Source organism: Pithys albifrons, chromosome 6 (assembly GCF_047495875.1).
Source record: "Pithys albifrons albifrons isolate INPA30051 chromosome 6, PitAlb_v1, whole genome shotgun sequence".
Taxonomy (NCBI): Eukaryota; Metazoa; Chordata; class Aves; order Passeriformes; family Thamnophilidae; genus Pithys; species Pithys albifrons.
Genome location: NC_092463.1, coordinates 50,923,077 through 50,935,264, shown reverse-complemented (window position 1 = coordinate 50,935,264; position 12,188 = coordinate 50,923,077). Strand labels below are relative to the sequence as shown.

Below are 12,188 nucleotides of genomic sequence, written 5' to 3'. Positions count from 1 at the left end.
CAGTTCACAACTTCTCCCTCATGAATGTCAGCTCACTGGCAGGTTTGTCTTCAGAAAATCTGAGGGAAGAGCAGCTGTGCAGACACTTGCTTACCTTGTTCCAGTGTCTTTTTATAAAATATATATTACAAACCTTGTCAGTTTATTTGCATCTGAACCTGAATGCAGAATACTTACATAAAAGGCTTGCTTTGTTTATCACAAAAGAGCTGCTTAAAGAACTCTGTATGAACTGCAGAAGCATGGGCTCAGCACACTGGCTCTGTATTTTGCCTTGCAGAGACAGACCTTCTCCATCAGGACATCAGCAGGCAGCAGTCATAAGCTCTGAACACCAGGAAGGAAGGGGGGTTTTTTCCACTTGATTAGGAGCCTTTCACTGCGTGCTCCCTTCCTTACAGAGAAAGCCTTAACTGATCTTGTACAGTGTTTTATTCTGCAAACAAAGCTACTGACATAGTAAACAGGGCATTCACTTCTGAAAGAAAAAGCAACAGCATGGTTTTGACATTCAACGATGTACCTTCTGCAATGAATTCCATTCACTCTTCGTATTACAGCACTGTCTAGAAGTCCTGACCAACAACCAAGCATTCAGTACAGCAAGACAAGTCATTACTTCCCAAAGTTTTCAATTTCCATAGGCACAACAAATGAAAGAAAACACAGTTCTTGCCTTTCAAAGATGAAGATGAGATGCAGATCAGGCAAGGAACAAACTTGTGCATTCCTTCCTTCCTTCCTTACCTTATCACCCCAAATCACTCTTTGTTTTACAAAAGTGTGTCATGTTATAGGTGTAAAAAATTGAAAAACATTTCAAAAAACAATTCACATTTATTTGTTACATAATTTATTGGACTCCTGAAATGAGCAGCAGAAACAGTCGGAATATGTCCAGTCCAGTAAGGCACACATATTAGCTGTGATTGATGAAGGAACAGAATTACTTAGAGAACATGATTAAGAAACAAAAGAACATATTTATTTGGTACACAGATTTTGAAGGAAAGTAAACTCCAGACAGGACTGCCAAAAAACCATGAGAAACTGCTCAGTGCATGTAATAGAGAGGCTCTGGTATCCTGAAAATGGCGTTGAGGACAGTCAATAAAGAGCAGCTTACATGAGTAAAAGTGCAAAAGGTTACAGCTCAGAACAATATATTGCCATGAAGAATCACAACCAAAACGTTAAGGGTTTAAAAGGGTTAAAAAACCACCTTCAATAGAAATCTCAATTCTACACTTTTTGCAGAGGACTCATTTGATTATTCTTCCTGATTCTTTTGGTATCTGTAATAGTTAAAATCCACTTCATAGTCTGTTCAAGTTTCTCATCCATTAAATAAAAAAATAAAATATCTTTCAAAATGAGGCCATGAACTGTAACTGCTTTAGAATTAAGGGTGAAAACCCCTGTGCAGCCCATATTATCACCTTAATTCCTTCCCCCCATGTGTAAGCTGACACATCATTAGAAAGTCTTCCTGTCCTATTTCCTAAGAGCTTTTATCTGAGTAGTTTGTAATTCTGCAAGGCTTCTTCCCTGGCAAGCCTGCTTTAAAAATGAAACCACTGTTTAGCAACAGTAGGTCTCATTAAAAGGTGCATTTACCACCCAGTAGAATTCATTATATTTAGAACTAGAAATACATTGAGTGCCACAGCAAATGTAAGTACTGTGGGTGGTAAACATCCAGTTTAATGGCATCCGATGTGTTTGAGTGAAAAAAACAGTTTTATAAATAGCTTCCAAAATTTTGCTCAACATAGGCAGCTAATCATATACAAAGATATTTTATTTTACACTTTTTCATTTCTCCCACCAAAACAAGTGTTAGGTCTACATTCTCTGTCAAGCACTCACCTGGAACAATTACTGTGGGGATGCCAGGAACAGTAATTCAGCTGGGCTGTGAAACAGAAGTGAGAACTAACCTGAAACCATCAGTATTCTGGTCTGCCTTTTAGGCTGGAGAACTTGTAAAATCTTTCTGGTTAGATTTTGATGTCTCCCTATTCAAAAGGAGCTGGAAACACAGGAGCTATACCTGATCAAGTTGGCCTCAACAGCTACAACTGACTTATGCCCTTTCATAAGAACTTTTTGATTGTTTCCAAGAGCTCTGAGAAGTTTTTCTTCCCTAAGCAGTAGCTTCAGAAACTCCAGGTTTGGTTTGCAAGTTAATGATAATTCACACAGGTTTGCATCCCTGTAAATCTATAATAAACTGAAGCCTGGCACTGAACATAATCCATCAGAAGTATTGCTCCTTTCACAGTTTAATCAAGATAAAGTTAGTTCGAAAGGACCTCATTTTCCCCTTTCACCAGCCTTCTAAATGAGCTTCTTTTTAAAAATCCTGATCTTCTGTTTAAAATGTGTGTATGCATCTATTTATGTTCACTGGCATTTCATTGTGACACAAATGATTTTCCTGAGCTGCTGGGAGCTCACAACTCCAGGAGAAATTGGCAGGTGCAACATATCCTTATGGTGACATAAAGATATAATAACAAAAGACCTCCTTCTCAGACTGAATTTATACACCAGTGATAAGTGGATAAGCAGTTGGTTTCTTCTCAGAAGAACAAGAAGTAGTAAATCTGTCTTCAGTTGTATTGCACCAAGGCAAAATGTTTGTAATTCTATCTGTGGGTAAGAAAGTCTATTCCTGTGACAAGAACCCAAGAAAAAAAATTATTTTAAAATATTATAGTTTTCTATGCATAGTCATTCCTTTCAGACTTAGGAAAAACCCCTGCACTTTTCAATTACTGTGTTAACCATGGACAATTCTCTTGCAGCTCTTCTGAGCTACACAACCCAAAGATGTCCACCCACATCCACAGTGTTATGATTCCAGGTGTGCTGAGTCTAATGCTGAGTTTGACAAAGAGCCATGGAGTGTCCTGCCCCACATCCAATTAATTTTGCATAACCAAGAGCTTTGACTGGCTTCGGGACACGAATATTTGCTTCTGTGCCGTCACCACACATTCCATGTTCATTCCATCCCCAAGAGAAGCACTGGCCACCTAAAAGAGGGGACAGAAAACAAAGAATAAAGACCACCGAAACACAACAGCGTTGGTTAGTTTCGAGGAGCAGATTTGTCAATCTGTCCTACTTACATTCTAAAAAATCTTGCTAAGGTAGGGAAAAATGTTCTGGTTCTCTTGAAAATGTAAATAAACCCAAATGTATTATTCTCCATCCTGTTCCATATTGTTAACAAAATAAGAGAAATTAAAATAACTAAGACACTTGAAAATCCCTTAGGAAATACATGGTTCGGTATTTTTGCAGAGCCCACAGAAATCTCTCTGCATTTTAAGAACCCTCCCTGAGATGATGTAGAATGCCTGTCTTTCAAGTTCCCTCTAGTAAGCAAAAGTATCATAAATCAAGCAGAGTGACTTTAATCATTCACAGCATGATCTGTAGAGCTGGGGAACACAGAGTCACAGAGCAGCCAAATTAAATTTAATTCCTATTTCAAGTTCACGTGTCACCTTTTTCCTTTAAATACAAGTCTTCGACAGCTTGCCTTACTCTTAATCACCCTACCTCTTCTACTTGTTTTGACATAATTTCACTACTTTTATTATTCTTATTTTCCCTTATTATTATTTATATTTGTAACATCGACGCATTTACATCCCATGTATTATTATTACCCATAGTAGTCTTTCTTGAAGTACAATATGCAAATTTTGTTCTATAAATGGCTGGCATAATAAAAAATCCAGCAAAACCCCCTTATTCTGAACTACATTTCTTCCTTATTTTCTCTTCTTTATTTGGCTGCCAGAGACTGTGCCTGTAACTTTCTGTAATAAAAAAAGAAAGCCACCCTGCCATATAATCATGTTTCTGATGCCACTGGTATTTTTGAAAAACAGTAGGTATTAACAGCATGAAGTATCATTCTGGATTCCAGATAATGAGAAGAAAAGTGCTGAAATTCAAAAATCCAATCCCAGGCATAATTTTACTTTTCAGAATTCAGAAAGAGATTATTGCAGAGCTAGCAGAACCATCTTTCCTGAAAATCCTGTAACATTTCACTGTCTTCTGCTCTCTTTACATTATTAGTATATTGAAGTTCTTCTCTTCTGTAATTAACTGTAAACATTACTGAAGTCAGATGTAATAAACAATGCCATTTCATTTTCCTGACAACCTTTGAGGTAATGAAATACAACAAAACACCACTAGAACATCACACAGTAGCCTAGACACATCCCACCTAATACAGCAGCTCTGTTATTCTTATCTCAGAAGTCAGCAGATGTTCCCATGACTGGGCATGCACAATATATATCCCAAATGCTCATACATGTGCTGCTGAAAAACACCAACAATTGAATGTGCAACATATATCATTTAAACGTCAACAGAACATCCTAAAGGTTAATAGGATTTTTTTTGTAAGGTTGCAGGTAAAAATATTCATGTAAATGTTAAAAAGCAGGACAAAGACACCCAAAACCCACACTGGAGACATATCACAAACCAATTATTCAAGGAAGCTGCACCTAAAAAAGTCATTTTTTGCACAGTTATTATGTGAATCCTGCAGAATAAGACCACTTAAGAGTAAGGAAACTTCCAATGAAAAGGAAATATAACATGCCCTTGCATTAAAAAGATGACTTTGATACACTTCTTGTTACTAGACTACTAGCAATGAGTACAATAACTTATATGCTTCTATAGAGACTCACCACATCTGACTAAAGGACTTTTTATTTCTTTTTTCATCCTGTCCCATCAGGACAAGAGAGAGGAAACTGGAAAGTTTCTGATCACTTTGTATTACAAACTGCTCAGTGGAACATTAATAGTATAATAAATATTCAAAGAAACAGTGCAGTAGGATACTAACCTCTCAGATTGATAAATACATCTAGTGAAACATCTGTTAAAAACATTATAGAAACATTTGCAAGCTAGGAAACCTCCAGACAAGAACATCTCCCCCTAAAATAAGAATCATGGAGTCTTTTCCAGCCTGTACTTCTCCAAGAATGTAGAAAGGCCACCAAAAAAGATTTTTCTACATGATTCCAGTGAGCTCCAAGGTTATTGAAATGGGATGACAGTGAACACTAGCAAAAGAAAAATAGGAAGTAACTAGGATTTAGGTATGAATGGTCTTATTCAAAAATACCTCATACATCTATGGAGAGCAAGGCAGAAATCTGAAGAGATGCAAGGGCAGCTGACAGATACAGAATGGCAGGCCACAAAAATGTTTTTCATCGCCGTCAAGTCAGAATGAGGCAAGCTAAAAGATAGAGACTTTTTATTGTAAAACTGAAAGGTGTGTAGTGTTCTTCACCTGCATGTAGAAGATTTAGCCAAAAATTTGTCCATAAAAATAGCCAGATTCTTGATTTGTGTCAGAGAAAACAGAATTTCCAGAAAACATATCAAGTCTATTTTTTGGCAATAACATATTAACAAAACTGGGAGGAAGGCTGGGCAAAATGGCAGCAGTGGAAGTGGCCAGAAGGGAACAAGCAGCTATATGAAACAGAAGTCAAAGTCAATGAAGATGGAAGGTAACAAACATTTATTTAAAAATTACATAGAAGGAATATCTACAGAGTTAAAGAAAGACCCTAAGGAGATCTAACAGCTAGTCTCTGGACAACAGACACAACTTCATGTCAATTCTTTTTCCTTCACCCACATTCTGCCCCTTTTGTTTGTCCTTATTTTTTTTTTTTTTGGTGGAGGGATACAAGGTTTTTTGTTTTGTTGATTTGGCTTTTTTTGTCATCGTTGTTGGGTTTTTGTTTTGGCTTTTTGTTTGCTTTGTTTTGTTTTCTTTTTGGTTGCTTCTATTCCCAGTTTATTGCTGATAAAAACCTCAACATAGACCCAGCAGCCCTACATGCCTTCACAAGAAAATTCAATTTCTATGTCTGTGCCAGACCTTCCCAGGATGAAAGACCATTAGAATGATGTGTATTAATACAGCTACAAATTGCTTCTAACAAAATTTAGCACAAGCACTGCAGCATGTTCTGAAACAAAGTGGTTTGTGTTTGGTGAGATGAGGTAAGGTTGCTTTGTGTCACTGGTTAAGTGAAACTGTGTAAGACATCACGTTCACCTTTTCCCTTTTAAAACATAAATACTCAAAGCACAAATGAAAACCACAGAACTCACATGGCAACACAGCATGATCCTAAGGGAATTTCAGTGCACTCACAGTCACAGTAATCAAAGTTTAGACCAATGCTATCCAGGATTTTTCCCCAAACACTAAATATGAAAAAACCTGGAGAGAAAAAAGTCCTCAACAAAGCTGTTTTGGTCAAACAATACAAGAAGGGGCTACTGCCCTTCTTCTGTCTGCAATAATTATCCAGGCTTTTTTCAAGGTAACTGAAGTGACAACGGCAATCAACAAGCTGATTAAACCAGAGAAAAGTATTTCTAGGTAAAATAAAGCTGTGTCATATTGGACAGGATTCTGGAGAGAGGATTCAGGGTTGCTCCTCACTGCTCAGTACTTTGTTCTTCAGATGGAAGAATCAAGCTTAGCAAATAAGAAACTCCGAGTGAGATTCACTGCACTTGACTTCAGCTACCTAAAAATCAAGCAGCTTAGCTATAGATCATTGTCCTCTAGTTTTCCTCAAGAACCAATGGAGACATCCACATCTCTCCAACAGGCAATTCATCTTACCACTCAAACACTGGTGTTAAAATCAAATCTATCTCACTTCAGTGACTACAAAGAGAGACCAAGTGATTGTCCTAGCCCAGACATACCAGTTTTATGCAGCTGAAGACAGGTTATGTTAAATCACATCCTTACAATCAGGCAAAGCAAGGAAAACTGGAAACAAGGTAGCTGTAAATATCACTGCAGTCTAGCTTGAGGCTACAAACAGTCTGTTTCTGAACCAGCCTGTGCCCTGGAGGCTTATCTCTGGAATCTTTTATTTAAAAGCTTCTCTTTTCTGTTTCTCTTCTGCTCTTTCAACCACACAGAATATGGCCTTAAAGACAAGCCAAAGATCTTGAAGCCAAGCTATTCAAGACAGAGCTTCACATTTTAGGGATCTCTTAAAATGTCTTCGTACAGCACTATTATATTGGCTCTCTGCAAGACTTCACAGTATCTCAAATTATTATTTCTCTTTAAATTACTGCTACTCTACAGATGGTTATAGATGAAGTTACAGTAGGCAGGAGATCAGCTCAGCTCAAGTCAAAAGACTTTAAACAGCATCAGGGCTGGACCACAGACAAAATTCAGGTGTCTCAGCCATCCTCCCTTGACTGAAAGCATACAAAACCTCACAAGGAACAATGCAGCACTACACAGAAGGAGATATAAGACTATCCTTCTTCCAGGGAATCGTAACACAAATTTTCCTGTTTTTTCAGGCCATCTGGTGGTTCAGGGTGTCATATAAAACAACAGGAAAGATACATCCCTCTAAACTTCTGTAGTTTTGATAGCAACAGTTCTGTCATTAGTGCAAAAGAGCTGAATGGCTCACTGCACAAATTAATATATATTCCTTTGAAAGTACCATTCCACATTATATCAACTAAGCTACAGTTTAGGTTACCTCTCAGGCTAGTTTATGATGGATTTTATTTTTTCCTTCTCAGTTATGCATTGTCATTTTGAAGCCAAAAACCAAGGAAGAAATTTACAAAACTATACCCTATGATTTAAAAATGAGACTTGCAACTAGAGATTTCTTGGGCCACTGCACCTTTTATAGTTTCTGTGCTGAAACTGAAGCCCTGTAGGATGGAGATGGTTCTTTGCCATGTGTAGGTAGCAAGGAGAGAAATGTACTGCAAGAATTATCTGTTCACATTTCTGTTTCCACGGCAAAACACAAACAGTACTATGTATAATGCTCACAGGGGCTGCACAAGGTTTTACTTTTGATTTTACTCAAATATGTCAATTCCTTCCCAACAGGAAAGCATCTCCAGCTCAACACAGAACAAAACCTGGGCTCACGACTTTGTGCAAGACTGAACGTAACTGGTCCACTGACAATACATGAGGATTATATCATACATGAAGCAGCTGCAGTGCAGAGAGGATTAAGCATTAAAGATGCTTTTTTTTACACCTGTAGAAGACAAGAAAATCTTTAAATTCTGCTTGCTTAAGTACAGGACAAAAACTCCCGACAAATTAGTTCATGGAGGGATTAGTCTTGAGGCTGTGAATGTGGAACTGATGTCTGTCCCATCAGAATATCAGGCATGGCAGAGAGTGACATTCATTCAGAACTTACATCCCTGCCTCTCACTGTTACAAGGCATTAAATGTGTGACAGTGCTTTAACTTTGTGTGATCAGAACTAGACAATCACGATCTCATCACAGAGCCAGAGACTGCAGTCTCATGATCCCCTGTATGACATGAAATGGAACATACAGAAAACACCTTATACTAAGTACTTAGTATGGGGTCATCCACGCAAAGCAGTATGTCAGGGCACATCTAGAACACTGCAAGTTCTTCAAGTGTCCCATGGAACCCCATGGTGCCACTGCCCTTTGTGCCCATGTATTCTGGGTATTAAAGCATTATTATTTTGAATTTACATGCACTTTAAACTGACGTAAATGATTATACAAAGAAAAGGAGGGGACAACTGTGATTCACCTACCTACAATGTTACATCCAAGACCTGGAACTGATGGCCATCCTCAGCACAAACCTAGGAAATGCAGAAACAGGAGAACCCCCTCAAACTGCATTCCAGTACTACATGTAGCTTTCAAAGCAGTAAACAAACCATAGAGCAGGACAAAGTACAGTCAGCAAGATGAGCAGCAGCATGCAGGTGAAATGGCACTTCTTCCTACTTCGCCGTCTGAAGTCAGAAACAAGAGACCCCACTGAGCTTTCAGGAAGGAACTCTCTCCTCGAGAAAGAACAGCTAGGTTGGGAAAGGCTACTTTGGAAATGCTTTGGTGCTTAACATGTTTCATGTTTACAGAGAGAGTAATCAGGCATTGGAATGGCCTGCCCAGAGAGGTGGTGTATTCACCATCCCTGGAGATTTTTAAATGCAGATTGGACATGGCACTGAGTGCCATGATCTAGTAAATGGACTGGAGTTGGACCAAGGGTTGGACTTTATGATCTCGGAGGTCTTTTCCAACCCAATTGATTCTATGATTCTATAAGGCAACCCTTTGTAGAACCAGCCTATTTAGAAGAACGAGCTTTAAAGCAATCACACAGACCAGGCTATAGATGACTGTCAGTCCTTGACAGGTTACAAAAAATACTTATGATATAACAGAAGCTAAAAGGATATTCCATATGGTCACGTTTACCTACAATTTCTTATCTGACTGCTATTCTCTTCCCCAGAAGGGCTGTTTGCACTGAACAAAAGTGAGCATTCTGGGGTTTATCTTTGAAGGTGTCCTTTTCTGCAGAATACAATTCTATAACTCAGAACCAAGAACTGAAATGTGTAAACCTTCCACATGGTCATGTTATGTAAAATAGCTTTGTGTTTAAATGGGCTTTAGTTTGAAATTTTCCCCTTTTCATTGTCCCTTAGCAATTGCAAGGCTGCATTTTGGTCAGGTTTCAAGACACATGATATGAATGTGCATTACTGTTGAGTGAAGTCTAAAAAAACTACTTATTGATATTAAACAAGTGAGAGCTTTTTCCCTCCCATGCTTAAGTAATCTGAGATGAATTCCAGCAGCCATAAGCTAAAGTGTTAGAAATGCAAGCAGAAAAATCAAGGAAATAAGTGGTCACTGAGTTTCTCAGTTTACACCTTACTGATTGAACAGCAGACTTTCTCACAGCTACGCAAACGTTGCCACAGAACAAAAGTAGTTGCAGCTCAACAGTGACATTATTAGGATGCCTTATTTTGCAAAGTTCCAAGTTGTAATCTTAGCATATCAGAATGGCTCGGATGATGGCTCCCCTGCAAGTGTCACAGTGCAGTTGTAACAGTGACAGCACTGTAGGACATGTGTGCCCAAGAGCTTTAAAATACCTAGCTTGATAAAACCTATAGCATAGCTGTAGTCCAAGAGAGTTCAGGATGAACTTACCCTCCTTTCTGGGCAAGATTTGTGGATTGCAAGTTTCCTCTGTGCTGCAACTGTTGTACTTGAGTTAACCCACTTGTATCTGGTTCAAGTGTGCCTATACCACACTGTACTGTAGTGCAAGTGCACATCTAATAAAACTCCTATAGGTCATGTGCCTTGTCTGTCTGTCTCTGTTTGTGCCTTTGGTTACAGGGACTCCTATATTCCCCACTGTTTGGAGTCTAAAATGGGCTAAGTATAGACCTACTAAGATACACCAAGTGTTGGGTCATTTAAGCAGCTAGGAAAAGAGTAAAAAGAGAACACCTTGGTTACATCCCTGTGTTAACACTGATGCCACTTAGAGCCACCATTCTCCTCTATCTCATAGAACATAGTTCTGTGAACTACTGAATCCCTTTCAAAGAAGAAATTAGAGATATAGTTGACATAGCAGTGACAAAAGATGAAAGCAAGGGAAAAAAATCTCATGATTCAGACTTCAAACACAAACCTTAAGGAGGTTTGCTTCAAATGTGTGCACCAAAGGCAAGGCACATTTGCTCAGAAGGGCCGATGAAACAGTGCTTTTACCTGAGGTTGGCTGTGCAGAGCTGGGCTGGTGTGACTTTTCAATCACAAGTGAAACAGTAGCTGAATACTGAAGAAAAATAAATTAAAAAAAAAAAACAACCCAAACAAAAAACACCCCAAACCCCCCACAACAAAACCCCAAACAAACTGTGAAGTATTAACCCCAGGAACTGCACCCTCAGTCCTATCTACATGGCTAAGCCATTTCTCTGATTTCTGTAAAGCAGAACCCAAGTGATCTAGCTCTTCCTATTTCTTAAGAGTATGGAAAAGATCAGGGACTTTAGCCATATCATCCTGTCAAGAAACTTACTCAAAGTAATGAGCCAAGCAACGTGTACCAGGTAGGATCCACAAATTTTATTTCCCTTCCCAGCTAACCATAGCTAGGAAGACCAGGATTATAGGAATAACAACTCTGTTCTTTTAACTGTACTTTCAGAGCAAGTTTTTATATTTTACTAAGTGTTCTGGAAAAAGTAAGCAAATGGTCAATACTGGCTATAAAAGAAACAGTGCCAGAATAGGCTTTAATCCATAAGACTTGAAAATGGTCAGGAAGAGAATCAGAGCAGACAGCTTCACAAGAAGTTCCTATAAGGCAGGATTGGATCTGTTTCTCCAAACATCAGTTCAAAATCATACATGACTGTTGAGTGAGGTTTGGAGGAATTGCTTGTTGATATTAAGCAAAGGACTACTTCTGCAATCACTATCTGCCAAAAGCAAAGGCTAGTTTTCTAGAAATAGTTTTTGACATACTTCCCTTCTGGTGCAGAACAGAGATTCCAGGCAACATGTAAGGTCCAGCTTGCTGATTTTTACCTTTTTATATCTGTACAGACAAATTTTACTCTCTTCTCCTTTACTTTTATTCACTGAACTGTTTAATCACAAACCCATAACTGTTGATGAAAAAAAAAAGCTGTTGAATTTCAGTACCAACCTGGCAAAACCTGAGCATTTCAAGAAATACACAAGGCTAGAAAGACTCCAGCCCTCGAGTAGCACTGAGTACACACAGGTATGCAAACATCTTTTACAAAGCCAGGACAGTTCACCGGGAAGTAACACTGCTGCAACACAGCTTCTTCACGTTTCTACCTTCAGCCTTCTCTGTGGGTCAGGTGTTTATATACTTACTTTTCACAGTACTCTTGCCCAATCTTCCCTAGAAGTGCACAAGACTAGGAAAGAGATGCTGGCAGAATTCAGGATGCCACTGGGTGCCAAGTGATACCATTTGAGTTGTTCTGATTATGAAAGGCAAACAACATCTCTGCCATGTAAGGTTCAAGCTAGGTACATTTTGGGGACATCTCACCACTTTGCCTACATCAGTATAAGATGCACCTAAATTCTGATTTTGGGTTAGCTCCTGAAGTAGAGGAGAGCTATAGTGAAAACAGCATTCATACATCAGGTGCAGAGATCTGAGGTTGGAAAATAAAATCTCTTTGGCACAGTGACAGAAGAACAGCTGATGGGCAGAGGGATTCAGAGGCACCATGCCAGCTCCA

General features: G+C 38.7%; 2 protein-coding genes across 6 annotated transcripts in view; one reads left to right on the top strand and one right to left on the bottom strand.

Moving 5' to 3' along the window:
- The window catches only part of KCNC1 (potassium voltage-gated channel subfamily C member 1), a 124,702-nt gene extending 114,457 nt beyond the window's left edge, over positions 1 to 10,245 (top strand). For all 3 annotated transcript variants that reach the window (XM_071558866.1, XM_071558863.1, XM_071558869.1), the window contains one exon: positions 7,970 to 10,245. In XM_071558866.1, coding sequence (XP_071414967.1) covers positions 7,970 to 8,151 — 182 coding nt within the window. In that variant the 3' untranslated portion in view covers positions 8,152 to 10,245. The remainder of the gene's footprint in view (positions 1 to 7,969) is intronic.
- Positions 850 to 12,188, bottom strand: part of SERGEF (secretion regulating guanine nucleotide exchange factor) — a 144,137-nt gene continuing 132,798 nt past the window's right edge. For all 3 annotated transcript variants that reach the window (XM_071558870.1, XM_071558872.1, XM_071558877.1), the window contains one exon: positions 850 to 3,041. In XM_071558870.1, coding sequence (XP_071414971.1) covers positions 2,881 to 3,041 — 161 coding nt within the window. In that variant the 3' untranslated portion in view covers positions 850 to 2,880. The remainder of the gene's footprint in view (positions 3,042 to 12,188) is intronic.